This window comes from Dreissena polymorpha, chromosome 5 (assembly GCF_020536995.1).
Source record: "Dreissena polymorpha isolate Duluth1 chromosome 5, UMN_Dpol_1.0, whole genome shotgun sequence".
Taxonomy (NCBI): domain Eukaryota; kingdom Metazoa; phylum Mollusca; class Bivalvia; order Myida; family Dreissenidae; genus Dreissena; species Dreissena polymorpha.
This window is the reverse complement of record NC_068359.1, coordinates 35,225,365-35,251,257: the sequence shown is the minus strand read 5'-3', so window position 1 is coordinate 35,251,257 and position 25,893 is coordinate 35,225,365. Positions and strand designations below refer to the sequence as shown.

Below are 25,893 nucleotides of genomic sequence, written 5' to 3'. Positions count from 1 at the left end.
TTTATTTCAGAGGGGTAGGCATATCATGTCAAGCTTTTTTACATATGAAAGAGCTGTTTGTCATTTGGAAGTCAGGTCCCAAAATGTGCTTAAAAGGAAGTCAGTTCCAAATAAGGGGGTTAAACCAATAATGTTTGCCAATAAATTAATTATCAGTGATAAAACGGCGTCGGTAGAATGAAATAATCATGATTTTATTTATATTTTACTGTTCACATGTGTCAATACTGTGTATTATAAGAGAAAATGATATTTGTACATCCAATTTATCGAACGTCTTAATTCGTGAACACAAAAACACAAAACTGCACAAAGTGAATGTTCATTTATTTTATTCAATATATATTGCACCTACCTTTACAATTAAACCAAAATTTATCCATCTGCTTAACTGTGGTCACATACCCGGATTTATTATTATTTTAGTCATTTTAATGTACTTTTACATGTATTTAAATTGTTTTTCCGAACGGGAAATAAATATGTTCAATGCACAATGTAGACACCAATAAAAGTTTTATCATTAACAATTTATACTGGATCATTTATCGATAATGGCTATTTAAATAAAAGTGCTTTAATCAGTCAATAAATAAATCTAGGGTTTTGATCACCCAAGGGCTTGGGACCTTCTTCAACTTCAAAGTATACAATTAAAAACAGTTTCCCATTACAAAACTGTAAAAGAATAACTGGTAGACATTACAGTAATTTGCATAACATTATTGTAGAGAATTAAACTAGTATATCAAAACATTTTGAGTAAAAAATAACATTGTAAACCAACTTTGCAATTGAAGGCAGCATTAAAATATTTTGGTTTTTCATGGTGGTAAACACTTTAAATACACAGAAATCACTGTCACTATCAGTGGTATATACACAGAAATCACTTTCACTATCAGTAGTTAAACACAGAAGTCGCTGTCACTTTCAGTGGTAAATACACATAAATCACTATCAGTGGTAAATACACATAAATCACCGCCACTATCAGTGGTAAATACACAGAAATCACTTTAACTATCAGTGGTAAATACACATAAATCAATTTCACTATTAGTAGTTCAACACAGAAATCATTTTCACTATCAGTGGTAAATACACAGAAATCACTGTCACTCTCAGTGGTAAAAAACACAGAAATCACTGTCACTATCAGTGGTGAAAACACAGAAATTGTAAATGTAATTTGCGGAAACTCAAACAAATCACTTTGTAAGTACACAAAAGTCACTGTCACTATCAGTAGAACAAAATGTAAATGACATTGTTGTACATTTACCGGTAACACAAAAAACCCACTAACACAATAATTGAATAAGTATTTACTGCTGTTATCATGTGTTCTTATCAGGAAACCGTTCAAGATAACGTCTCTTTTTAAACTCTTCTAATGTTTCCTTGGCAGTTTTAGGACAATATAGTGAGCCCCATAAATTCACATGTGTGTCAATAGAGATGATCTCCCCACATTTTTTACAGTTCCTGACCGGTTTAATCTTGTGGTATGATATGCAAACTTTTCCCTCAGCCTCTTCCTTAATTTTAATTTGTCGGTAACGTTGTGTTTGGCGGTGCATGGCTGGCTGTAACGACACAGGCATTATGTTTGAGGCAATAGGGATAATAAGTGGGGGTTTGATTGGTGATGGCAAAATTGGTGTTGGCACTGATGGCAAAATTGGTGTTGGCACTGATTGACTAATGGTAGTTTTCAACTTTCTTTTCTTCGGCTGAACACTACCAGAAGTGTTGGGTAGGGACGAAAAGTTGTAGGGGTTGATATCGCCCACTTGAAGAGTGGATGGGAATTTGACAGCTGGTAGAAGTGGGTTTTCAGCTGTCATTCTTGGCATGCCCTCTTCCAAGCCTTGAGAAAGCATATCTTTATTTTCCTTTCGTATAAGATCATTATGCCTGAAGACAAAAGAAAGTAAGCAAATAAGATTCTTATTCATAAATACATTTTGTTTGAAAAAATAGCAAAATAATGTTAATTTCAAACATTTGCATTAAAATATAAGTGACTATAAAATTAAAAAAAGGTTGAGAGAATATACTATAATTCAATATATGTATATATTAACATGCAATCCGATTATTGTTTAACATGAATTTAAATCTTCATCTCCTTACCATGCTTGTAAGGTACGCTGGTTTAAGAAAGGCAGCTGGATATTTGTCTCCCTCATCACTATGGCATTGCTGTGGATTGTACCACGGATTTTGTTATATCCGTTCATGATGAGGGACATCCGTTTAACCGTCTGCCTGTCAACAACCCTGTAGCATGGAAACATGGCAAAAAACCTCTGTACCACGGCCTCAACATAACGATTGCAGTCAGGTTTTGCAGCTGGAACTGAATCCGGAGCACGTGTGCTGCTGCAAAAAAAGACACATCACATGAATATATTTGTTCCAATATGATAGAAATATAACTATATGATATTCTATACACACATTGAATTAATTGCATTTTGTTGATCAACACTTTCCTATTTTTTTTACTTCGCAAAGAAAATAAGAAAATAAAAAAACATATACATACCACTCCGTACTTTGTACACCAGGTTCTATAGTGGATTTTGTCTTTGGCGCTCGAAATCGATGCGCAGGCTGTGAATCAAATCGAGCCTCAAAGACAGTACGCAGCTTGTCAGACGGAGACAAGTTTTTCCACAAGTCAAGCACCTGTTGAACCTGTTGTGCTGTGAGAGAGCCATTGCCTGACACAAGACCAACCAGATATTCAGCCAAATCCTGAATGGCGGAGAAACCAGGTAACCCGTCAGGTCCTACGGATTGCAGATGCTCCTCGACATCTGTTTCACTCATAGTACATGAGGCAATGGAACCTAAAACAAAAAAGTTATTTTCATACATAAAACTTGTGTACTGTGGTCATTTTATTTATTGCTATTGAATAAGAACAAAATTAATGTTTTATAAAAAAGCAAGTCTAGTTATGTATTATACTTCTTAAGATTAAAAACATCACTCTGAAATAACAAAAGCTTACCTTTATTAGCCGTTGAATGCTGCATTCTACGAACAGGAGCAGGGCGCTTCATCTGTGCACTAGTGGCAGGACACACAATGGGATCAGACTGCACACTCTCTGAAAATGAGGTGCATATTGAGGGACCCTTTAAAGGTTAAAATAATTACACTGAATTTCAAAATTAAAGAGAACGACTTCATTTTTAGTAAATATTCAACATTTGCTTAGGCCTGATACACTTTCTCAGAGAGAATGGGCAGTATGGGCCTTGTCTCCTCCAGTCAAACTGGTCTGTTTTCTTCCTCAAGTAATGTTGCTGCTGTAAGGGCTTTGGATGTTAGGTCATCAGTGTTTTCAGTGACCATTTCCGTATCATCTGGCAAGTCAGGTAATTCAGTCTCTTTAGATTTGTCGATGAAGGAAGCATACTGAAGTGCTTTGCCAGTCTGACTGAGCAGGTAATCAAGACCAATACATTCCCCTAAAATGAAGAAAAGTTTGTGTATGAACTGCATTTACTTTAGTGAAACATGTTTGTTACGTTTTTTTACATTATGCATCTGGAAATAGAAAACAAAACATATTGAGATCAAAGGTTATTTAAGGTCAGTAATGAATTTAGGAAATAACAAGAAGCAATTTTACCAGTATATTTCCGTGGGGTTGAGTATGAGGGTAAGATTTTTGCCCAGGACATCAGAACTCAGTCTGTTTACTTCATGACGCAGTTGCTGGCTATAGCAGTGAGGCTCATCTTTTGCCACAGAGACAGCATTATCACCCCTATTCTGGTTCCATCTTGACAGGCCTTCAACAAGATAGGCCTGAAACAGGACCTCATTGGCAAGAGTACCTGAAACATTCACAAAACAAACTTTTCAGTCCTAATTTAACTTAGTAATATACTTCTTTCACATTCTAAGATTGCATTAATCTATTTTGATGTTATTATAAATAAGTTTTAGTCAATATTTCATTTTTTGTGTGTGAAACATAACTTAAATATACATGTTATACCTGGAATGAATCGTGCTAGATGAAGGTGGAAACTTTCCAGCGAGGTAGAACCCCTAGCACATCGGTACATTGGCAGGGTAGTGTTACCCTTCTTAAGTGTCCTAGTTTGAATGTATAACTGGACACCAGGTGGGTCTTGTATGCAGGCGATGTGATGCTTTTGCTTCTCCCAGACAGACTGCATGATAGTTGACCGCAGAAGGGGAACCCCGAGTGAATCCTTGGCATCCTGGTATCTTTTCAACAGATTGAAGATGAGGTCTGTTGTTTCCTTGGATCCACGCGTTGTTCTCCTTCAGTGGAGAGCCAGTTCATTTTTGGAGATAAACTTCTCCAGATCAGCATCAGTTTGTGGGTACATCAGCTTTTGGCCTAATTCCTGACGTTTTGCTGTTTTCAACAGTTCCAGGTCACCGCTGTCCCACATGAAGATACACCTGCTCAAGTGGTTCATGAAAAGACCATACATAGGATGTGAATCAGTTGAGCAGCCAACTGAAATTCTTCGCATAAAATGCCAGATATCCAACCTGATGTTAATACCTTGCCAACAATGAAACAGGTTTCGCACTGACGAGGTCCCACAACAGTCTCTGTCAACATACACAATAGGAGGAATATCCATGCCAGCCTCTCTGTAACGGGTCATGATTCCCTCAGCCATTGATGCAAGGCCATGTCCTTCTGCTGCTGTGATGACTGACATCAATACCTGTCCATACTCATTGCCAATGTTGGTGGCCCAGAACGCAGTGCCTTTCGCAGGGCCAGCTAACTTGCCAACAACCTTCCGTGTTTAGTCCATTTCGAGGATGCGCCCAAATACGCAAGTAATTGCTGCTTTGCTTTCTTCTAATCGACAAAGGACGTCCTGTATGTAAACCTGCATTAGCCAGCGGAACTGTGGAACTGGAAGCATGGCAGGTGGATCTTGGCAACTAAGTTTGTTTATAAGTCCAGAAGAAGAAGCTTTCTTCAACTTGTTGCAGTCATTCAGGTAGAGAGCTGATCTTTCAAGCCAATCCTCGCCATGTTGTTCTTGCAACTTCTTCTGGATCTGGTAACTGCTGTTGCCAAGACCTCTTTCACGCAAAAGGCGCACTACTTTTTGTCGCAGGCCTTCATTGATGTTAGAATGCAGGGAAAGACATGTTGCTTTGCAATATCCAGCTGTGATATTATGTTATGGCTCCAAGCAATGACTTTCCGCTTGCACGATGGGCACATTAGGTTCTCAGATGCCAGCAAATATGTAGATCTGACATCCAGTACTGTACGCAATTTGTTGTATATGCCAGCGGAATTCAGTGTGGAGTTATCACAGTCTTCATGGGGACATCTCAAAGAGACATGTCATAATTTGTGAGGCATCCACAAAAACATGTGATGTCCAAAGTAATGGTCCACAGAAGGTATGGAGTTGACAAGGAAAGGTGGTTCTGGTGGTGACCATCACATCTTGTCAATTCTTTCAGTTAACATGTGGGCACGTTCACCTCTTTTCTCTACAATGGTGGTAAATAGGGCTTTAGAAATCCACCGCAGATCTTCTTTTGGTAGGACTTCCTTCCATCATGAAAGATTGGATACTTGCCTGTATAAAAAATATTCCCAAATAAAAAATCACAAATAAATACTGTAAATTTCATACTACTGTTATGAGTTGTCAATATAATAAATTGTCACTATTGAACAATGCATTTCATAAAGTTGTAATGGTGTAATGGATATGATGTCTGCCTTAAGGCAGGGCATTTCACAGTCTAATGCTGGGATTATAGCAGCCGGATTACCTGTGATATAAGTGGTTGTGTCCGCAGCGCTAGTTGTAGTTGAGGCAACAGGTGCGTCTTTGTCCTCATTAAGAGTAAGTGTATGTGTCTTTTCCACAATGCGTGATTCTAAGATAAACAATAATCATCACTTAAACTGCGAAAAGAAATTCCAATTTCGAAATTACAAATATACAAGTATTTAATTATTATATTTATATTAAAACAATGTGTAAAAAGAAAAAAATATATAAAAAATTGTGAAATGTTGGCTTGATATTTACGCATAAACATACTTTTAGGACTTGAAAACATCAATTATCTGATTGACTGTCTTGGAGCACTGGAAACTGCTCGTTTGCTCCCAGTTGGCTGTGAACAAGATGTTTCTGAAAATTTTAGAGACAACTTTAAAATTTGCGTGACTAAACCAGCAATAACAATACCTTATCATCATTAAGTTTGGTGAAGAGTAACATTGTGTTCAAAAAAGTTTGTGTGTTACAATAAACTGTAAGTCTTTTACTTTTATTACACAGAAGTGCTTGATCTCACAAATGAATGAATTTGTTGTTGCTCTAATGGCTGTGTTGCTGTGGCAGAGGTTGAACTAGTACTTAATTGGCTGGATGTTTTTTCTGAAATTGTCGCAGAACATTTTCGAAGGCATTTATATTAAAATTGAAGAATACTGTTTTCTCTGCAATCTAATAATTGTTGTTAGAGAGCTTTTTAATTTCCCAACAATAAATAATTTGTTGTCTTACTTAACAGACATTACAATCAATTGCAGCATTAGTTGTTACAATGTTTTATAATTATTTTATTTACCTATTATCATTACTTTAAAAAGAACTTAAAACATTATTGTAAAGTGAAATCACATCATCTTAATATGTAAGAAATAAATCATTTACTGTTACAACAACATAGACTACTTAATATCTACACATCAAACAAAACAAAAAACCTGACTAAAGCTTACGAAGGCACTCACTTGACTTTATATTCTCTTTAATGGATGTGCACACACTTAAAACATAATATACCATTGGATGCTAATGTTTTGTCATATTCAATATACAACTTTTTGTAAAAACATTGTTAAAAATTATGTTTGTTCTAACATGTATCCAGTATTTGATGTCAAGTGACAGCCTTGTACACTACACCGATTCATTAAATAAATGTACTAGTAATAAAAGACAAATTCTAACTCAGCAGATACAAAGCAAAAGATGTTAAGAATCCATATAACATGTAAGAAGTAAAACATTTAAAGCATGGAATGCACTTGGTTTGAGAAAAAACAATGTTGAAGCAGAAAGAAAGGACAGGTGAAAATAATTAGTATTAAAGGGATCTTTTCACGCTTTGGTAAATTGACAAAATTGAAAAAAGTTGTTTCAGATTCTCAAATTTTCGTTTAAGTTATGATATTTGTGAGGAAACAGTAATACTGAACATTTACCATGGTCTAATATAGCCATTATATGCATCTTTTGACGATTTTAAAACCTAAAAATTATAAAGCGTTGCAACGCGAAACGATTGAATAATTTGGAGAGTTCTGTTTTTGTCGTTGAATTTTGTGAAACTACGAAGATTGCTTAATAAGGTATAAAATACGTCCAGTATGTGTACACGGCGGAATAGCTCAGTAGGATAAAGCGTTTTTACTTCAGGACTCTGGCAGGACTCCAGGGGTCACTGGTTCGAAACCTGGTCAGGGCAATGTTCTTTTCCTTTTTTAAATTTTATTCTTGATTTTTTACTGGAGCTTTTACGATCCAATGTTTACATTTATCGATATAAAGCATTTAATGAATAAGTTAAAAAATGCCAAAATCTGTGAAAAGGCCCCTTTAAGGGTTGCTGTACTCTAAATTGTACGCCACTCACCGCTAAAGATATAGTACATTAGTGAATAGTAACAAAAGTGTGAATATGTAAAAAGTTAAGAAAAGCCACACACCAAATACTTACACTTCTGCGATATAAGCACTCACCATAATATAAGATACTTACCTTAGCCATTCTTTTAATATAACTGTTTCCCCACATAGAAACGAACATTCATTTTGAACTTGTTGCTTAATTGTGTACACGTTTATTAGAATATTTTTTTTTATTTAAAAAGTTTTTTTTGCTGTGTTTTAATATTAATGAAGAATAATGTTGGAGTAACAGTTACTTTAAATAGATTAGCTACTGCAACATAAGCTTGAAGTAACGAAAATAGATTAACATATACTGATGAGAAAATCAACATCAATACACAAGTAAATTTCTTCTTTTTTTTTCAAAAAGTGTTCAGATATGAGATTTTCATCTTGCTATTTTAATAAATATGTCACATGATCAATTTCTCGCGCTCATCTTGTTTGTTACAGCTATATGTGTAATTTCAAATTTCATTTCAGTAGCAATTAGTTGAAATGTTCAAAAACATACCTTTCTCAGTTTCAATTTGTTGTGCCTCTTTCAGCAGTTCTTCATCTGTCATCTCCTTGTAAGCCGCTGATGTAGCGGACACCTTTTCTATAAATGAAATTGAACCATGTTGCAATACAAAATAATATTAATAACTGGTGCATCAATTTTAGCTAAAATTTGACTATCATCAAACATTTTAAATGGATACTCTTTCAATGGATAAAACTATGTGACATTGTTCTCCTGGTTTATAACAAAATGGTCTTGCAAAGTTAGCCAGCATCAACCTTTACACACAAATATGCAAGGTACAAAACAATTTTTGTCTTCACACCAAAATGATGAGTTTACCAGTAATTATTTTTCATGTTTTTACATAAGCAAAATATATGTTGCATAGTGTGTAGCTATACAAAAATGTACCTTTTGGCTTAGACTGTCTTTTTGAATTGATCATTTGGACGCCCTCTTCAAACAGCTCCATATACTTCTTAAGAGCTTTCTTGTTCGCATACACCTCATTGTGTGAGGGCTCCTTTTTTTCGGTGTCAGCCACAATAAACCCAGCATAACCAGGTGAATTTTCCAGGAGCCACTTGAAGGTCTTACCTCTGAAAAGTTGCAGTTATGTTTTCGCTAACATTTTATTTTTCCACTTTACAAATTGTGTACACAAGAAAGACTATTCACTTCTTTTTAAAGTAACCAGTGCCCAGATATCAGTCCTGCCAGATATTTGTCAGGCATTGTCAGTTTTTGTCTGATTTATATGACTGTCTAACAGGTTTAAAAGAATCTGATCAGTTACTAAAGTAAACTACTGAACAGAGATAAGGTCATATAAATAAATGGAACTGTGGATTACCTTAACTGGCCAAATTCAATTTTGAAACATCCCATTACGTGCTTCTGGTATTTAAAATTTCCTCCACTCTGCTTGCACAGCTCCACTGCCTCGTCTTTTACAATGACTGCTTTCCGTGCTAGCATCCACTGTACATCTTTTGCCTTTATAGTCCTGGCTTCTAGCGTGTCAGTCATCACCAGTTGCCCATTGATCTTCTTACGAATAGAGGTTCCATCTTGCAAAAGATAGAATACTCTGCATGCAACTAAATTCAATGCTAAAGATTAATAACTTATTGTAATAAGAAGTTTCTCTGTCTATTTATATAAAATATCAAAGACAAATAGAGTACTATTAATATTTGGTGATAATTTAACTTTAAACATGAAACCGAGTAATGAAACAAATAACTTTCCATAAACCACTTCCTCTCACTGACTCAAATCTCTACCGTTAATTGCAGACTGTTATGGAAATATTGATAATTTTAGAGAGAGAGGGACAGACAGAGAGGAGAGAGGATAGAGAGCCCCATTCCCAAAATGGTGACAAAAACTGTTAATTTGGATTTAAAAAAATATGTAAATCATATAACTTTTGAATGTTTTCCAATTTAATAGCAGTATGAAATCTTGTGTCATTTATTTGTTGCAATAAACAAAGTAGATTTATACTTAAATGTATCATATACTTGTTAAAATAAGTGCATGTATAAGCTTAAAAAGAAATAAACCGGTACTTGTAAAATTTGTATATGTTTCCACTTGTTTGTGTGTATTTTGACAGATAACAATATGAGTAAATATTTATTTGACATTATAACAGAAAAATGGAAGAAAGTCAATGCAGTTAAACTGTTAAGACAATATAGCATAAATAAATTACATAAATAATAAGTTATATTTATTCTTCAATTAATCAGCAAGGGTACTTTGGAAAGTGTAATGAATGCAGTATTAAGATTTTGTGACTATATTTGTAAATTCAAAATGTGTTGATATTTAAAAACACTTGCTTTTAAAAGTAGGCCATTGCTTTTAAAACAATGCATGAACATGTTAAATTTGAAGAATAATATTTTTAATAATTATTAGTACAATTAGTACAGTTATATACATGTGTATTGGTTATTCGGATATTATAATCAAAGATTTGTATTTTACATTGGTAACAGCAAAAAAGAAATGCGTTTAAATGACGATGTATTTAAACCTTTGAAATGAAAAGGTATATAGTAAGAAATATAATGTTTATATTTTTTTAAATCTTAAATTATTCATATTTAACTAAATGTTAAGTCCTTCTATCTATTTTTCCATGACTGTATTTGTATTTTTACCATTAAAATCAAAATATTTTTACACATTTAATAACCTATTTGATATCGTTTTGTTTAAACAGTTGGCGCCAATATATATATTTTTCATTTGATTTTAATGTGACGCATATAAGAGAACACTCTTTTGGATTTTGTATTTTTTTGTTTTTCAGGATTTGGTTTCTTTTTTCATCTTTATGAACTTATAACATTTATTCAAATCGAACCAATTACAAATATAATTGGTCTTTGTTTTTTTGAAAAAAAAAATTGATGTAAAAATAAAATTACATGTCAGGTCTTAAGGGTTGTCGTTGTTTATTGTCCTGCATTAAAGCCAGAATGTAGCTATTTGCTCCGATATTTCAAAAAAATGTTTTAAGTCTGTTTCAACAGGATAACCTTTGGCAAATATATTACTATAATGTTTACAAAAATGGTCTTGAAAAATAAGTTTTAATTAAACAAAATATGTTCAGTCATTAAGAGAAATGCATTTTTTTCTACATACCAAAACAAAACATCAAATAAAAAATAAATAAAACATGAAATAATTTACGTATGCAGTTATTCTAAAATTTTGAGAAATCATGGCCTGGGTTATGTCTTGTCAAAAATCGTATAATTTTATCCTCATTCGTCATCATTATCATTTATCTTCAAAATTCTTCATTATCAACACAGTTTTCATTATCAGTCATCATCATCAATCATATGCAGTTGTCGTTATCAATCATCATAATAAAGTCATCATCATCAGTCTTCATCATCTTTCTCATAAAATTCAGTAACCATCAATCGTCATAATCGGTCATCATCATCAGACATCGTATTAGTTTTTCATCAGAAGTAGTAATCATAAGTCATCAGCTCGATCTGTACAATCATATTTCACCATTATCATTGTTCAACACTTGCCGACATCATCAATATTCATGATTGTCGGTCATCATTATTTGTATTAAGTATAATATACTATGTTCATTATCTATCCTTTGGCACTATTGTCAGTCATTATATGTGATTGTCATAACCAATCTTCTTCAATCTTAACCATTGTCCAGCATTAAAAGTTAAAAGCACCAAATGTCATCATTTATAATTATCATCTACCATTATCATTTCTGATCAGTATCAGTTTCCATCATTATTTATAATCATGCACCAATATCATTCATCATAAGCACCAGTTTCCAGCATAAGTCGTTTTCATCCTCCATTCTCATTCATTATCAGACCCAGTTTCCATCCTCATACATTATCAAACATTATTATCAGTCCTCATTAGCACATGTTTTCATCACCATCATCATCCACAATTATCATTCCTCATTAGCACCAGCTTCCAACATCATCCACCATTATCATTCCTCATTAGCACCAGTTTCTAACATCATCCTCCATTATCATTCCACATCAACACCTGTTTCACAGTCATCATCCACCATTATAATTTCTCATATGCATCAGTTCCCATAAGTATTGATAATTCATAAATAGCCAAAGTTTTCATCATCAGTTATTGTCGACCACCAAAATAATTTATCTTTAGCACACGTTTCCATGATCAGTTATTTACATTAACCATTATCATTCATTGTCAGCACCTGTTTCCATCATCAGTCATTACCATCAACCATCATTATTCATCCCCATCACCAGTTTTAATCATCAGACATTATCGTCTACCATCATCATTCATCATCGTCCCCAGTTTTCAACATCAGTCATTATCATAAACCATAATCTTTCAACATCAACACCAGTTTCAATCATCCGTCAATATCATTCTTAATTATCTTACATTTTATAACGAGGTTTCAATCCATCGGTTATAACTATATGCAATGCTAGTTCATCTTTACGACAAGTTTCCATTATGATTAAGTAACATCCACCATAATCAGTCATCGTCAGCATCAGTGTATATCAACAGTCGTATTCATCAACCGTTGTCATTCATCTTACACACCGGTATCCATCATCAGTCATTATCATAAACCATTGTCGTTCAACATCAGCACCAGTTTCAATCATCCGTCATTATCATACTTGATTATCTTACATTTTTATAACGGGGTTTCCATCCATCGGTCATAACTATATACAATTTTAGTTCATCTTTAGGACCAGTTTCCATTATGATAACGTAACAGCCGCCATAATCAGTCATCGTCAGCATTAGTGTTTATCAACAGTCGAATCCTTCAACCGTTATCTTTAATCTTTAACACCGGTTTCCATCATCAGTCATTATCATCAACCGTTATCATTCCTCATCAACACTTGATTCCATTACCAGTCAGTATCATCATTTAAATTAATTACTGGCACAGTTTCCATAATCAGTTATTATCATCCACCAGTATCATCAGAAGCTCCAGTTTCCACCATCAATAATTATTATTCTTAATTATATTTCCTCATTAGCACCAGTTTCCGTCATAAGTCTTTTTATCCCCTAATTATAATTCCTCATCAGCACCAGTTTCCATCATCAGTCATTATTATCCCTAATTTTAATTCCTCATCAGCACAAGTTTCCATTATCAGTCATTATTATCCCTAATTTAGTTCCTCTTCAGCACTAGTTCCCATCATCAGTCATAATTACCCCTAATTTTCATGCCTCATCAGCACCAGTTTCCATTATCAGTCATTATTATCCCTAATTATAATTCCTCTTCAGCACCAGTTCCCGTCATCAGTAATTAGTATTCCTTATTATAATTTCTCATTAGCACCAGTTTCATTCACCAGTTTATAAAACATTTATCATTCGTCATTAATACCAGTTTTCATAATCAATCATTATCATCCATAATGTTTATTAATTACCAGCACCAGTTTCCATATTCATTCATTATCATCCACCATTATCAGTCATCAAAAGCACCACTTTCGTTCATATGCCATTTTAATTTTTTTATCAGTCAACAGTATCACATTTTCAATTATCACTCATCTTCCACCATAATCAGTCATAATCAAAACAATTTTTAATCATCACACATTATCATTCACCAATATCAGCAAGATAATCAGTAATTATTGTGTTATTAATCATTATCAGTAATAATCTTCAATCATCATCGCTATCTATGATTATGATCTGCCAACTCATAAGCCTCCATTATTGGCCAGCATCCTTTATCAACAGGAGTCACAATCATCAATCATAATCAGTATACGTAATCGGCAATGAATCCTAATGCTATGCCATTTTTGCCATCATCATTCTCAATCACTGGTCATCATAGTGATTCATCTAAGTTCGTCGTTCATAATCATCATGTGATATCATAATAATACATAAATACACAAGACATCACCACCATTTTCCATCTTAAGTCATCCTAATCAGACGTTAGCATCAGCTATCAGCATCTGTAGCAGGCATCATAACATAGATAGGAATCTTGTTCCGCCATCTTATGCAGTAAGTTTGTATCATTTCATCTCATCTTCGCTTGTGGTCCCATCTGGGACGCCAACCAGATTCCTCCAGGCGTCTCGGTTCAGGGCGAGTCTCTCAAACTTCCCCCATGTTTGGCCCATCTGCTAAGCATCTGCATCCAGATCACGGCGCAGGTATGTCTAGGCCGCCCTCTCTTCCTCTTCCCTTGGAGGTTCCTTGTCAGAGATTGCCTTGTCGTATTGGAGGAGGCAGGCTTGCGAAGGTTGTGACCTATCCACCGCCAACGTCTCTGAAGGGTGTCTTCTTCAACTGGCTGCTGCTTTGTTCTTCTCCATAATACTTTATTGGAGATCTTGTCTGGCCAGTGGATCTTGAGGAAAATCCTGAGGCAGGTGTTGGTGATGAAGACCTTTGTTTTCTTTATGGTGGTGAAAGCGGTTCGCTAGGTCTCTGATCCATAGAGGAGAAGCGGCTTCACGATGGTATTGAAGAGCCTTATCTTGGTGGTGATGCCAATTTCGCTGGATCCCCAGATATTCTTCAGCTGATGGAAGGCTTTTCGTGCTTTACCGATGCGGGTTCTGACATCTTCATCCGTTCCTCCCTGGTTGTCCAGGATACTGCCGAGATAGGTGAAGCTGTCCACTTCTTCCAGCGCCTCACCTTGGACTGTGATGGGTGTGTTATTAGATGTGTTGCTCCTGAACACTCTGTTGATGGTGAGGCCCAGTCTAGCTGAGTTTCCCGCTACCATGTTTGTCTTTTCCTGCATCTGTTGTTGGGTGCGGGAGAGAAAAGCAAGATCATCGGTAAAGTCGTGGTCTTCCAACTGTTTCCAGAGTGTCCACTGAATTCCATTCTGCTTCTGCTCCGTCGATGTCTTCATTACCCAGTCTATGACCAGCGGGAACAGGAAAAGTGAGAGTAAGCAACCTTGCCTCACATCAGTTCTCACTTCAAAGGCGTCCGTGAGCTGTCTGCCATGAACGATTCTGCAGATCATTCCTCCATAAGACTTCTTGATTATATTGGTGATCTTTCCTGGCACTCCGTAGTGTCTCAGAAGTCTCCAGAGTGACTTCCGGTCAAAGCTGTCGAACGCCTTTTCATAGTCGACGAAGTTGACTTACAACGGCGAATTCCACTCCAGGGATTGTTCCAAAATGATGCGCAGGGTTGCGATCTGATCCGTGCACGATCTCTCATTTCGAAAGCCTGCTTGTTGGTCACGGAGATTCGGTTCAGCAGGATGCGATTAAACACCTTTCCTGGGATGGACAACAGTGTGATATCTCGGTAGTTGGAGCAGGAACTGATTTCGATTTTCTTGGGAAGCTTGATTGGGTAATCCTCTTTTTACTCTGTTGGAATTTTTCTTCTCCCCATATCTTGATGAAGAGCGGATGTAGTAGCTCCACACTGGTCTCCACGTCAGCAGAACAGAACAGAACAGATAATTTTTTAAGACTTGCACATAGTGCATCGTCTTCATAATATGTGTACATATGATACAAAAGGTCTTGTGTCAGCATTGTAATGACAATGTTAGTAATACATGTGTAATCTTATATATTCAAATTATAAAATAACTAAATTTCAGTAACAATATACACGTATAAAGTAGTAAGCAAAGGTAATGTAATCTAATATATTCAAATACTTAAATTTCAGTAACAGTATACATTTATAAAGTAATAAGCAATGAGGATGAACAAAAAGACTTTTGTTATACCTCGACAATATTAAAAAGAGTTTTTCGAAGAAACATATATAGATTCTTTGATGTATAGGAAAAGTTTGATAATATCTTCTCTTTTACACTATTTCATAAGTTCTAAAAACTTAAATACAGATGGATTTCTATGATATTGCGCTTTGATGTACTTTTTTCTAACTGTTGTGAAATTTTAACAAACAGCCTTAAGCGCTTCTGCGGGTATGCTGTCAGGTCCTGCAGATTTGCCGTTCTTCAATTGCTTGATGGCACTGCTGATCTCTTCCTTTGTGAGAGTGCAGCACTTGATTGGCAGATCGCTTGTAGCTGGCGGAATCATCGGTGGTTTTCCAGGAGCTGGCTTGTTGAGGAGTAGCTCCTGGAGGTGCTCAATCCACCTCTTTTTCTGCCCTTCGTCATCTGTGTCTTCCGCCTTTGTTGCAAGCGTCTCTGAAAGTTCCACTTGTCTGCTCTAATGCTTCACTTGACGCTTATATTTGGTTCGGTGTATTCTTCTTGTGCTTTCACGTTTTCGGCTGCTGTTGTTGACACTTCTTCTCGTCTTTCCGAAACTTTATTAAACGTCTCTGCTGATATGCACTCCTTTCGGGTGTAAGGGTGTAAGACTTGGAGCTTTAGTATCAATAGGGCGACAATGAGATGATGGTCCGAAGCCACGTCTGCTCCTCGCTTGACTCGTACATCCTGAAGAGAGCGACGAAACTTCCTTGCGATGTACTGGTGGTCAATATGGTTCTCCGTTGACAGGTCTGGTGACACCCAAGTTCTTTGTGTGATGGAAAACACTTCCTCCGATGACCAGGTTACGTGTGGCGCACATGTCGGCGAATCTCTTCCCGCTGTCGTTCATCTCGCCTAATCCTTGCTTCCCCATGATCTCCTCATATCCTCTGTTGTCATTGCCGATCTTGGCGTTGAAGTCACTGATTAGAATGATGATGATTCTCTTTGGTCTGTCTTGTATGATGATTGACAGTCTATTGTAAAAGTTGTCCTTCTCATTATGTATACTGTCGTTCGTCGGTGTGTAGCACTGGATTATGTCCACGTTGATTTGTAAGGAAAGATGCCGTAATGATACGTGGTCCTTGTGCCTCCCACCCGATGAGCGCTCTCTATGTCGACTTGGAAAGCATCAGGGCTATTCCCATGTGGGTGTGCTGCATCCTCCAGCTCATGCCCCGAGAACAACAGTAACTCACTGGAAGTCTGTCGCTTCTGCCCAGAGCCAGTCCATTTTGATTAATTGATCCCTATGATGGTGAGGTTGAACTTCCTCATCCCTGTGGCAGCTCATGCTGTCTTCCCGGTCTCGTACATGGTTCGGACATTCCATGTACCGATGTTGGCTGTGGTCCTGCAGGTGGAGATGATGGTCTTCGGCCTGATGGCTTCCAGTTGACACTGGCTTTCACCGTCCGCCGTTATAAGTCCTCCAGCTGGAGGTCCACCTTCTTCCAGATCCGTGATGTCAGTTGTTATTCTGTTTGGCGTTTCTGTAGCAATAAGGTTTCAACAGGGTATGGGTAGCTATAGCCCTACGCCGAACCCTCCTCCTCTTTCATCGCGGGCTTGGGACCGTCCATGGCGGTGTTAGTGAGTTTGTAACTAACCCCATACTTGCCATGTAGTCACTTTTTAGTCGTCGAATGCAGTCAGTCTGTTACTCCCCCAAGCATAGTCTTGCAGTAACTTGTTCAGTCATCTAAAGCTGTAGGTTATACACTTATCCCAAAAGTAAAAAAAATGGACTGTGGTTTTGTTTCCAGTGCATATAATCAACTAGGTTAATGTTATATTTGTTTATGTTGTACGGCATATTAATTTACTATTTAATAACTTGTATCACGTCTTATCATCGTAATTAGTCATAACATTAAGAAGCTTCAAACTAAATACAGTATCATATGTACGAATTTAAATAAAATGTATTTATAATATCATTACAATATTATAAAGGATGTTTATTAATAATATTATTTATTATGGTTATTAAAAAAGGATACTATTCATGTTAATCATTTATTTTAGTTTCAAGCTTGTATTACTATTAAAGATGATTGGACCCAATATTTCATTTGTCTCAGATTTAGCCTGTGCCGTTGCTAAGGCGTGCATTCGAGCATAGCGTTGTAAACAAGATGGCGGACACCATATGACAGGTGCTCTTGTGTTCGCCTAACAGAAAACCGAGAGTGTGTTTACCACAGATAAAATGGATACTGTCATTTATCATTTAAACGAGAATTAAAAGCGACAATTGTGTTTGCTTTTGTCACTGAAAGGTAAAACATTTGACACTTGCCTTTTGAAAAGTCGCAAAACTTCGATTTCATTCTTAAAACTTTAAAAGATTGACTCTTTCAGAATGCCACCCACAACTTACAGAGTTAAACTTTTATTTTGAACAGTCAAGTCTTAATGTTAATATGATTTGCATGTTTTTCTTCAACTCTTTTAAAACGAGGGAAAACGTCACATTTTAACTGCTATTAATCTGAGTAACTCCGTAGTAATCTGAGCTACATCATGTACATGCCTTGCAGATGTTTCATCTTGCAGCTAATTTCACTGACACTTCAGCATTGGATTAAAATAAGATTTTATCGATTTAAATCTGAATATAAGATAATAGTGTATTAAGTATTTTGCAATCATAGTGTGTGTATGATTAATTTTACTGCTGAGACAGCTTTCTAACTTCATTTAACTTTTAAGGCCAATTTCCAGAGGTTTAAGCAGATTTAAAAAATCCTGAATCTGAAATTCAATAATTCTGAATAATTTGTAAATATTGTACTTATATTAGTTTCTGAAACTATTTAAATGAACACTATCATAATGATGATTTAATGCAGGATGTGAAAATATTTAAATTACTTCACTGCCCATTGACAATTTCATTGCCAAAACCCACAATTCCATCAAGTAATAGGTCTAGGCCCGTATTCACCAACCGATTCTTAGACTTAAGAATAAAGAATAGACTTAGAACCAAGAAAAATGTGTTCAGTGTTTGAATATATACAGGCCTCCACTGGTAATTATGTCATAAACAAAATGTTCTTTATGAAGAATAATATAGATAGAAATGTTTACTGCAGAGTTTGACTCAAAATTAAAGAAATTATTGAATATTCTTATTTAAAGAATTTTCTTTATTCTTAGACTTAAGTCTAAGAATTGTTTGGTGAATACGGGCCCTAGTCTGTTGTCCAAATAAGCATGTCTGTTGTTTTTTTACCTTATTATGGATATTAACTAACAATGAGATCTTTAACAGTTAATTTACCAGACAGGCAACTGTGTTGTTTTGTTTGGTTCTCAGGAAAAATGTAAGTAGCCAAGAACCAAGTACACGTCATAATAATTTAATACAAGGAAAACTAAGTCAGACAACAAAATTACCTTGCTGACATCACTAAATGAATAATGACTTTTTATGAGCCCGAATCTTCCTTCTGTCTTTAAAATAAACTTCTATAATATAGGTCTATCTTTTACTTAGCTTAGTGATTCCAAAGAGAAATATTTTGTTACAAGTTAAAAAAAAAGATCACAATTTGTATTAACCAATTCATATTATAAATTTTTATTGCATTTCTAATAATCACTGTTTAATATAAACAATGTTTTAAGGACATTATGCACTTGTTTTGTTTTTGTTGTTATATTTCACAACTATGTTTTTAAATCATCTTATGATTTCTCAATTTGAAGAAAACATACATTAATTTTCATGCATAAATGACCATAACTAGAGAATATTCACCATTTTGGTTTAAAACTTGTGTACGCATTTTGAATAAATAAGAGGATATTTGTTGAATTCGATGGAATATCGATTTTATTTCACGAGTGATCGTATAAAATAATATTTTCACGAGTGGCACAGCCACGAGTGAAAATATGTATTTTTTAGGATCACAAGTGAGTTAAAATCGATATTCCATCGAATCCAACACATTTTCTTTTTATTTTATGCTTTTTTCACCGTTTATTTACATTGTAAAAGAGTTTAACTGGATAATTTTGCTGGATTTATTTCACAATAAAACAGTGAAAAATATCTTTATTTTATTTTTTAGTTTTATTTCACTGATATTTCTCTATAAACCACCGGAAATAAAAAAATAAAGACCTTATGGATATTTTTTTCAATAAATATGGAATGAAACAAGTTACATGCAATGATATGACTATAAAAATTTAATCATTTTTGTTGGTAAGTATATCATCATTTAACAATTTAAATAATTTTTTGCCTTGGAAAGTGTTTTTTAAATTTACTGTTGCAACATAAATTTAAATGTTAGAAAGGTCAGTAATAGTATTTTTATGCCCTTAAGTTGATGATAGGAAAAAACTCTGATTACCCCCTACCGTGTTTTAATGCTGGTATATTGTTGTTGTTTTAAAATTTATGTTATGACCTTTTTTGTATCATGGAATTGCAGTCTTAACCATGGGGTCGACAGAGCTGTACTTCTTTGAGCAGCATGATACGCGGAAATTTTCCAGGCGGTACCGCAAACTGCCTGAGGAGTTACCTGAAAGTCTCAGGTTTGCTCACCTGAATCCTAAAGTTGCTGCTTTGTTAGCAAGCAAAGAGCGAGCGGCCAAAATGGATAGTGAAGATCCATTTGGAGATGGACTGGGCAAGAAAAGTCTATTACCAGACATAAATGCTGCTTTCACAAATGTTAGGAACCAGTTTGATAGTGCGCTATGTAACGATGAAGACTCTCAAAGGTATTTATTTGAAGAGGCAAAAATGTCTGCAACAAATATATTACATCAGTTGTCTCAAATTATTTATCGTTATGAGGAGTTGCATAAACACATTCCTAAAAGTTTAGAGTATCATCTAATGTCAGGTTATAATGAATTTACTGCTGACACAGTTGTTGTGCCTAGAGAATGGCAAACTCAGGAAATGAAGGAACAATATGTTGCGAAACTTGCGCATGAAAATGCCCCAAGTGAGGATGAGGTAACTTCTGACAATGAAATGTTAACGGGACGATCAAAGTCCCGGATGGGCACAGACCGATCAAGTAGTGATTTAAAGACAAATTTAAAGCGTAACAAGGCTATGTTGGGTTCTATAGAAACTATAAATGAGATTGAAGTAACCAGAGCAGATTTGAAACCTGGAAGAAGGAGTGAGAGCCGTATGTCCTCAACGTCTATGATGAGACAACATCTTGGAGTAGAGACTGCCAGTCGAGCAGGCAGCAGGCGAAAGGGATCTAGTAAGTATTTTTTAACAAATTCACATTTATAATTTAATCCTCTTAAATATCATACTTAACTTGTTAGAAAATACTTAAATATTGGCCAGTTAAACTCATCAGATTCAGCATTTTCACCAAGCAAATGTATGTTTTTAGACAATTACTGGAGACCAAGTATCTCATATATTTTTTTTTCTATAGTGGTAAGGCTTGTTGTAATTTATTCATATTGTAAATTTGAACAGCGAAGTAAGTAAGTTAAATAATCTGACACAACATACATATGGAGGAACTTACTCTGTATATATTAATTTGCAGTTGCATGAATTTTGCTAATATGTTTTCTTGTTCACTATTAACCAGAAATGAGCTTCTATCAGGGTAGATCATCCCGATTAAGTAAGTGACAATGGCTCTAAATCATAGGCGTGAGTTGGTGTTTGAAGTGGCTGCACTTAATTTAGGACCATTGTGTAGTCTGTCTAGCTATCAGTTGAGCTAATGTGAATTATAGATTTACACTTCAAGATTACTGCTGGATGCTAGATATTGTTTGAAATTCAGAATTCTACTAGTAGTTTTCCCATGCTGAATGATAAAATACTAGTAATATATCATTAATAATTAAACAATTGTATTAAGCTAGAAAGTTTCAGTAAATAATGTGGGTTAGATTTGGACAGTTAATAAGTAGATTCAGTTTTCATGAAAAACCTTAGAAGAAATAATTCTGCACATCTAATGCAACATGTTGTGTTGTTTAAATGGCACAGTGTGGTTTGAGCCTGGTTGTAGTGTCCACAGTATAATCATTGCGTAATTGAGTCAAAGCCATGCCAGATAATAGTGCCGGTATTTTATTACATATCAGTATTAAAGATCAAAACCAATAGTCATATAGCTAACACATATTGATTACCATAATTGTTCCTATAGCTCAGATCTATTGATCTTATGAGATAAAGTCAACAGTCTTAGTTAAGTTGACATTGTTCCCACTGAAGAATAAATAGTTGTCTGAATAATAAATAAGTTTATTGTTTTAATGTCATGAAGAAGATTTACAGGTATACCTTCACCAAATATTTCAAGCAGGCAAGGCTTTTCAAATGACAGTATATGAATTTGAATCTGGTATGAGTATAAAACTTGATACAAGTGTGAAATGATGATTTGTATTAAAATTAGTCTTGTCTATGTTTGCCTTAGACGGGAAGCTTATATCGTGTCTGCACTGTCTTTCTGTCCGTCTGACAGTGTGCCTGCACTGGTTGGTAACCTCTCTCTAACTCAACAAGTTGGCAAGCTTTTTGAAAATAATTTTTAGCATAAAATGGACACCAAAAAAACTCGCACAAAAAACAACGCCAAATGTCACAAGGCCAATTGGAATTATGTCCCTTGAATTTCTCATAATATGGCTCTTGGATGTTTGTCTTGTCTAACTCAACCAGGTATCATCTGATTGAATTTTCTGAAAATATAGACAATCATAACAATTGTCTCGCTTCTTCAAAGTCAAGGTCACACTAAGATATCAAAGGTCAAAGTGGCCCTTACAACAGCTTGTCATGACCATAACTTTGTCTTTCATCATGAAATTTCCAGATAACTTACCACCTATCACTTCCACCTAGTGTCAAAATACCTTTAAGGTTAAGGTTGCAGTTGTGGTCAAAAGTCACATTTAGCAATAAGCAGCTTGTTTTTTTTTTACATACTGGGGTAATCAGAGTTTTGAGACATATGTGGAATATGGTGGCACCCATGCCTGTGTTATGGACACATGTCTTGCTTATACTTATTTCGTGACCCGTTTTATGACAAATATATTTTAATTAGATTATTAAGTTGTTATGTTTGTTTTTATGCCCCCGGAAGGTAGGCATATAGCAGTTGAACTGTCCGTCAGTCAGTATGTCAGTCTGTCCGTCCGTTGGAAATAAAACTTTAACGTTGGTCATAACTTTTGCAATATTAAAGATAGCAACTTGATATTTGGCATGCATGTGCATCTCATGAAGCTGCACATTTTGAGTGGTGGAAGTTCAAGGTCAAGGTCATCCTTCAAGGTCAAAGGTCAATTTTTTATATTTCAAAGCGGCGCATTAGGGGGCATTGTTTTTCTGATGAACACATCTCTTGTTAAATATAACATTTGCGTACAAGATATGAGATTTTGTTAAATAATAACCATTTCAAAGAGTTTTGGTTGACCATGGCAGTCTCTCATCTTATCATTAGTGGTAAAGTTAAATTGCAAAAAAATGTTAGATTGAAAATTTAATTTGTGAATTTGTTTCTGTCTCGAAAAGTTTCTTAATTCCTGCAAATAAATTAACAATATTTTTTTAAATTTAAATGCTGATTTATGGTTGATACAAAATGCAAACTTGCTATGAAAAAAACTTAAGATTACTTTTATGAGATGTTATATTTTAATCACTTTTCTGTTAACTTTTAAGCAGCCACTTACAAGAACAGCAATAGGAAGTCACATTTTGAAATGGTATCTTAAATTCTCCTGCCAAATGTACATATAGTTATCGGTTGAAGTCAAGATTTAACACTTGAGGACACAAGTATTTCATTTATTGATCTGTCAGGTTGCAAGGTAATAAATTCCAAAGTGGTTTTATGGCTATCAGAAGAACTACTAGTTTTAATGGCAAACAACGTAGAAACTAAAATGTTGTTAAAAGCTTCTTGATCTATAATAATCAGGAAAGTTAGCCTTTATTGCCATACATCTGATCAAACCACCAGGTCAAAATGTTTATGCTAGCAATTTAGCAAACACAGATCACATTTTTTACTTTATTCAATGTTATTCAACCTTGTTTCAACATTATACATGCTAGACGCAGTTATTTTGATATTTAAATTTGGTACTTTATTCAATGTTATACAACCTTGTCCAACATTATGCATGCTAGGCGCAGTTATTTTGATATTTAAATTTGATACTTTATTCAATTTTATACAAACTTGTCCCAACATGATACATGCTAGTCACTGTTATTTTGATATTTAAACTTTATATTTTTTACTTTATTCAATGTTATACAACCTTGTCCCAACATTATACATGCTAGTCTCAGTTATTTTGATATCTAAACTTTTCCTCACACCTTTTCATCATAGCCTTTATAAACCATATATTTTGGTTCTGCATATTATTGATTTATATAATGAGTGAAGGAAATTTGATTTTCATTTGTTCACTTCATTATATAAACTTTTCAAATGATATATTGTAATACTCAATGCGTCTTTACATGAAGGATGAAACAAAAGAAATATTTTAGAAATGACTTTTTCACACACTTTCTCCCCTTCTTTGCACTGTTTTTATGCCCCCGGATCGAAAGATCGGGGGTATATTGTTTTTGGCCTGTCTGTCATTGTATGTCTGTGTGTGTGTGTGTGTGTGTGTGTGTCCCAAAACTTTAACCAAAACTTTAACCTTGGTCATAACTTTTGCAATATTGAAGATAGCAACCTAATATTTGGCCTACATGTGTATCTCGTGGAGCTGCACATTTTGTGTGGTGAAAGGTCAAGGTCATCCTTCAAGGTCAAAAAAACAAATTCAAAAACTTTAACCAAAACTTTAACCTTCTTCATAACTTTTGCAATATTGAACATAGCAACTTGATATTTGGCATGCATGTGTATCTCATGGAGCTGCAAATTATGAGTGGTGAAAGGTCAAGGTCATCCTTCAAGGTCAAAGGTCAAAAAAATCATTCAAAGCGGCGCATTAGGGGGCATTGTGTTTCTGACAAATACATCTCTTGTTTAATTATAAAACAAAAACTGTTTGCTAGAAATTAAGGGCAAAATTTTATCTTGTTTAGATTGTTACCATAGGTTACATTTTGTTGAGTATAAGTGTAGATCTGGGACTTCAAATATTAAAGCAAATACATGTAATTATTGACTTTCTGTTAAGAGATAAATACTGAAAGAGCATTTAAAATGAAAGTTATTTAAACATCAATATTTGACTTTCTTAGACATCTTTATATAGTTATGAGTTATGAAAACTCGGGTCAAGCTCTGTTAAATGTGTATGGTGTCTAAATAATTATACTTTGTACTTTCATAGTATCATTACTTAACAAATCACATATATTGCCCAATTACAAATTAAGCACCAACTTGTTAATATTTTATGGTATTGGATATCTATTTTCAAAATAGAGCAATCTTGATTTAAAATTCTTCTATACATTAGATAAAATTCAATTATATTCCATTTTTATGCTCCTGATAGGGTGGAATAAAGCAGTCGCACCATCTGTCATGCTGTCCGCCCGGAATTCTGTTTTCCCCGAGTTTTTTTGCGCAAAGCTTTAGGATATTGAGCTGATTTTTGACGGCGATACATGCCTTTGAGCTATCTAAATGGAAGTAATAAGCTATAATTGGAGATTGTTTGTATACATTATTTGGCAGGTACAGGTAATTTTTTACAAGAGAAGTAATACTATTTTTTTCATGGACATTTTTTATGCTATGCTTTCAGATATTGAGCTGATTTTTGGTATGCAAATCTACATAAATGCCCTACAGATATAGTGTGAAATTTGTGCCTGACTAAATTTTTGGCATAGTTATGGGCCTTTGACTTAGAAATGTTCACTATAATAACTGTTTTCCGGCGCAACGTTTCAGATAATGAGCTGATTTTTGGTATGTTAGTCTACCTACTTGACCTACATATGAAGTGTGAAATTTGTTATGGTCCATTGATTTTTGGCAATTTGAGTTATGGGCCTTGGACTTAGAAATTATCTGTATTATAACTTTTTTCCAGAGATTTTTTTACGTAAAGCTGATTTTTAAAATATTTTAGTCTACCCACAGGACTTACAGATGAAGTTTGAGCTTTGTTTTGGTTCATTGAATTTTTGCTAACATATGGGCCTTGTTATCTCTGAAATAGCTGCTCTGGAACTTCAAAGCGCAGTAGGGTTATAGTGTTTCACAAACTCAACAGCTCTTGTTTAATTAAGTAAGAAATACATCAACATTGGGAATAATGGATCTGTAATTTAAACCTACACACAACAGGATTTATGAAAAAAATATGAATGCAAT

The 25,893-nt window shown here is 34.8% G+C and overlaps 2 protein-coding genes across 10 annotated transcripts in view; one reads left to right on the top strand and one right to left on the bottom strand.

Moving 5' to 3' along the window:
* Positions 1 to 1,018: 1,018 nt before the first annotated feature.
* LOC127881654 (uncharacterized) lies at positions 1,019 to 13,302 on the bottom strand. Its single transcript, XM_052429740.1, has 14 exons — positions 13,236 to 13,302; positions 9,098 to 9,314; positions 8,656 to 8,843; positions 8,251 to 8,337; positions 6,323 to 8,019; positions 6,093 to 6,185; positions 5,818 to 5,925; positions 4,025 to 5,618; positions 3,653 to 3,860; positions 3,245 to 3,488; positions 3,026 to 3,124; positions 2,555 to 2,861; positions 2,140 to 2,388; positions 1,019 to 1,920 (listed from the first exon to the last, which is right to left on the bottom strand). The coding sequence occupies exons 11-14, from the start codon at positions 3,075 to 3,077 to the stop codon at positions 1,341 to 1,343; spliced, it is 1,188 nt and encodes a 395-aa protein (XP_052285700.1). The 5' UTR covers positions 3,078 to 3,124; positions 3,245 to 3,488; positions 3,653 to 3,860; positions 4,025 to 5,618; positions 5,818 to 5,925; positions 6,093 to 6,185; positions 6,323 to 8,019; positions 8,251 to 8,337; positions 8,656 to 8,843; positions 9,098 to 9,314; positions 13,236 to 13,302; the 3' UTR covers positions 1,019 to 1,340.
* Positions 13,303 to 17,683: 4,381 nt separating this feature from the next.
* LOC127881598 (uncharacterized) overlaps positions 17,684 to 25,893 on the top strand; it is a 71,698-nt gene continuing 63,488 nt past the window's right edge. For all 9 annotated transcript variants that reach the window (XM_052429597.1, XM_052429595.1, XM_052429603.1 and 6 more), the window contains exons 1-2: positions 17,684 to 17,835; positions 20,008 to 20,805. In XM_052429597.1, coding sequence (XP_052285557.1) covers positions 20,016 to 20,805 — 790 coding nt within the window. In that variant the 5' untranslated portion in view covers positions 17,684 to 17,835; positions 20,008 to 20,015. The remainder of the gene's footprint in view (positions 17,836 to 20,007; positions 20,806 to 25,893) is intronic.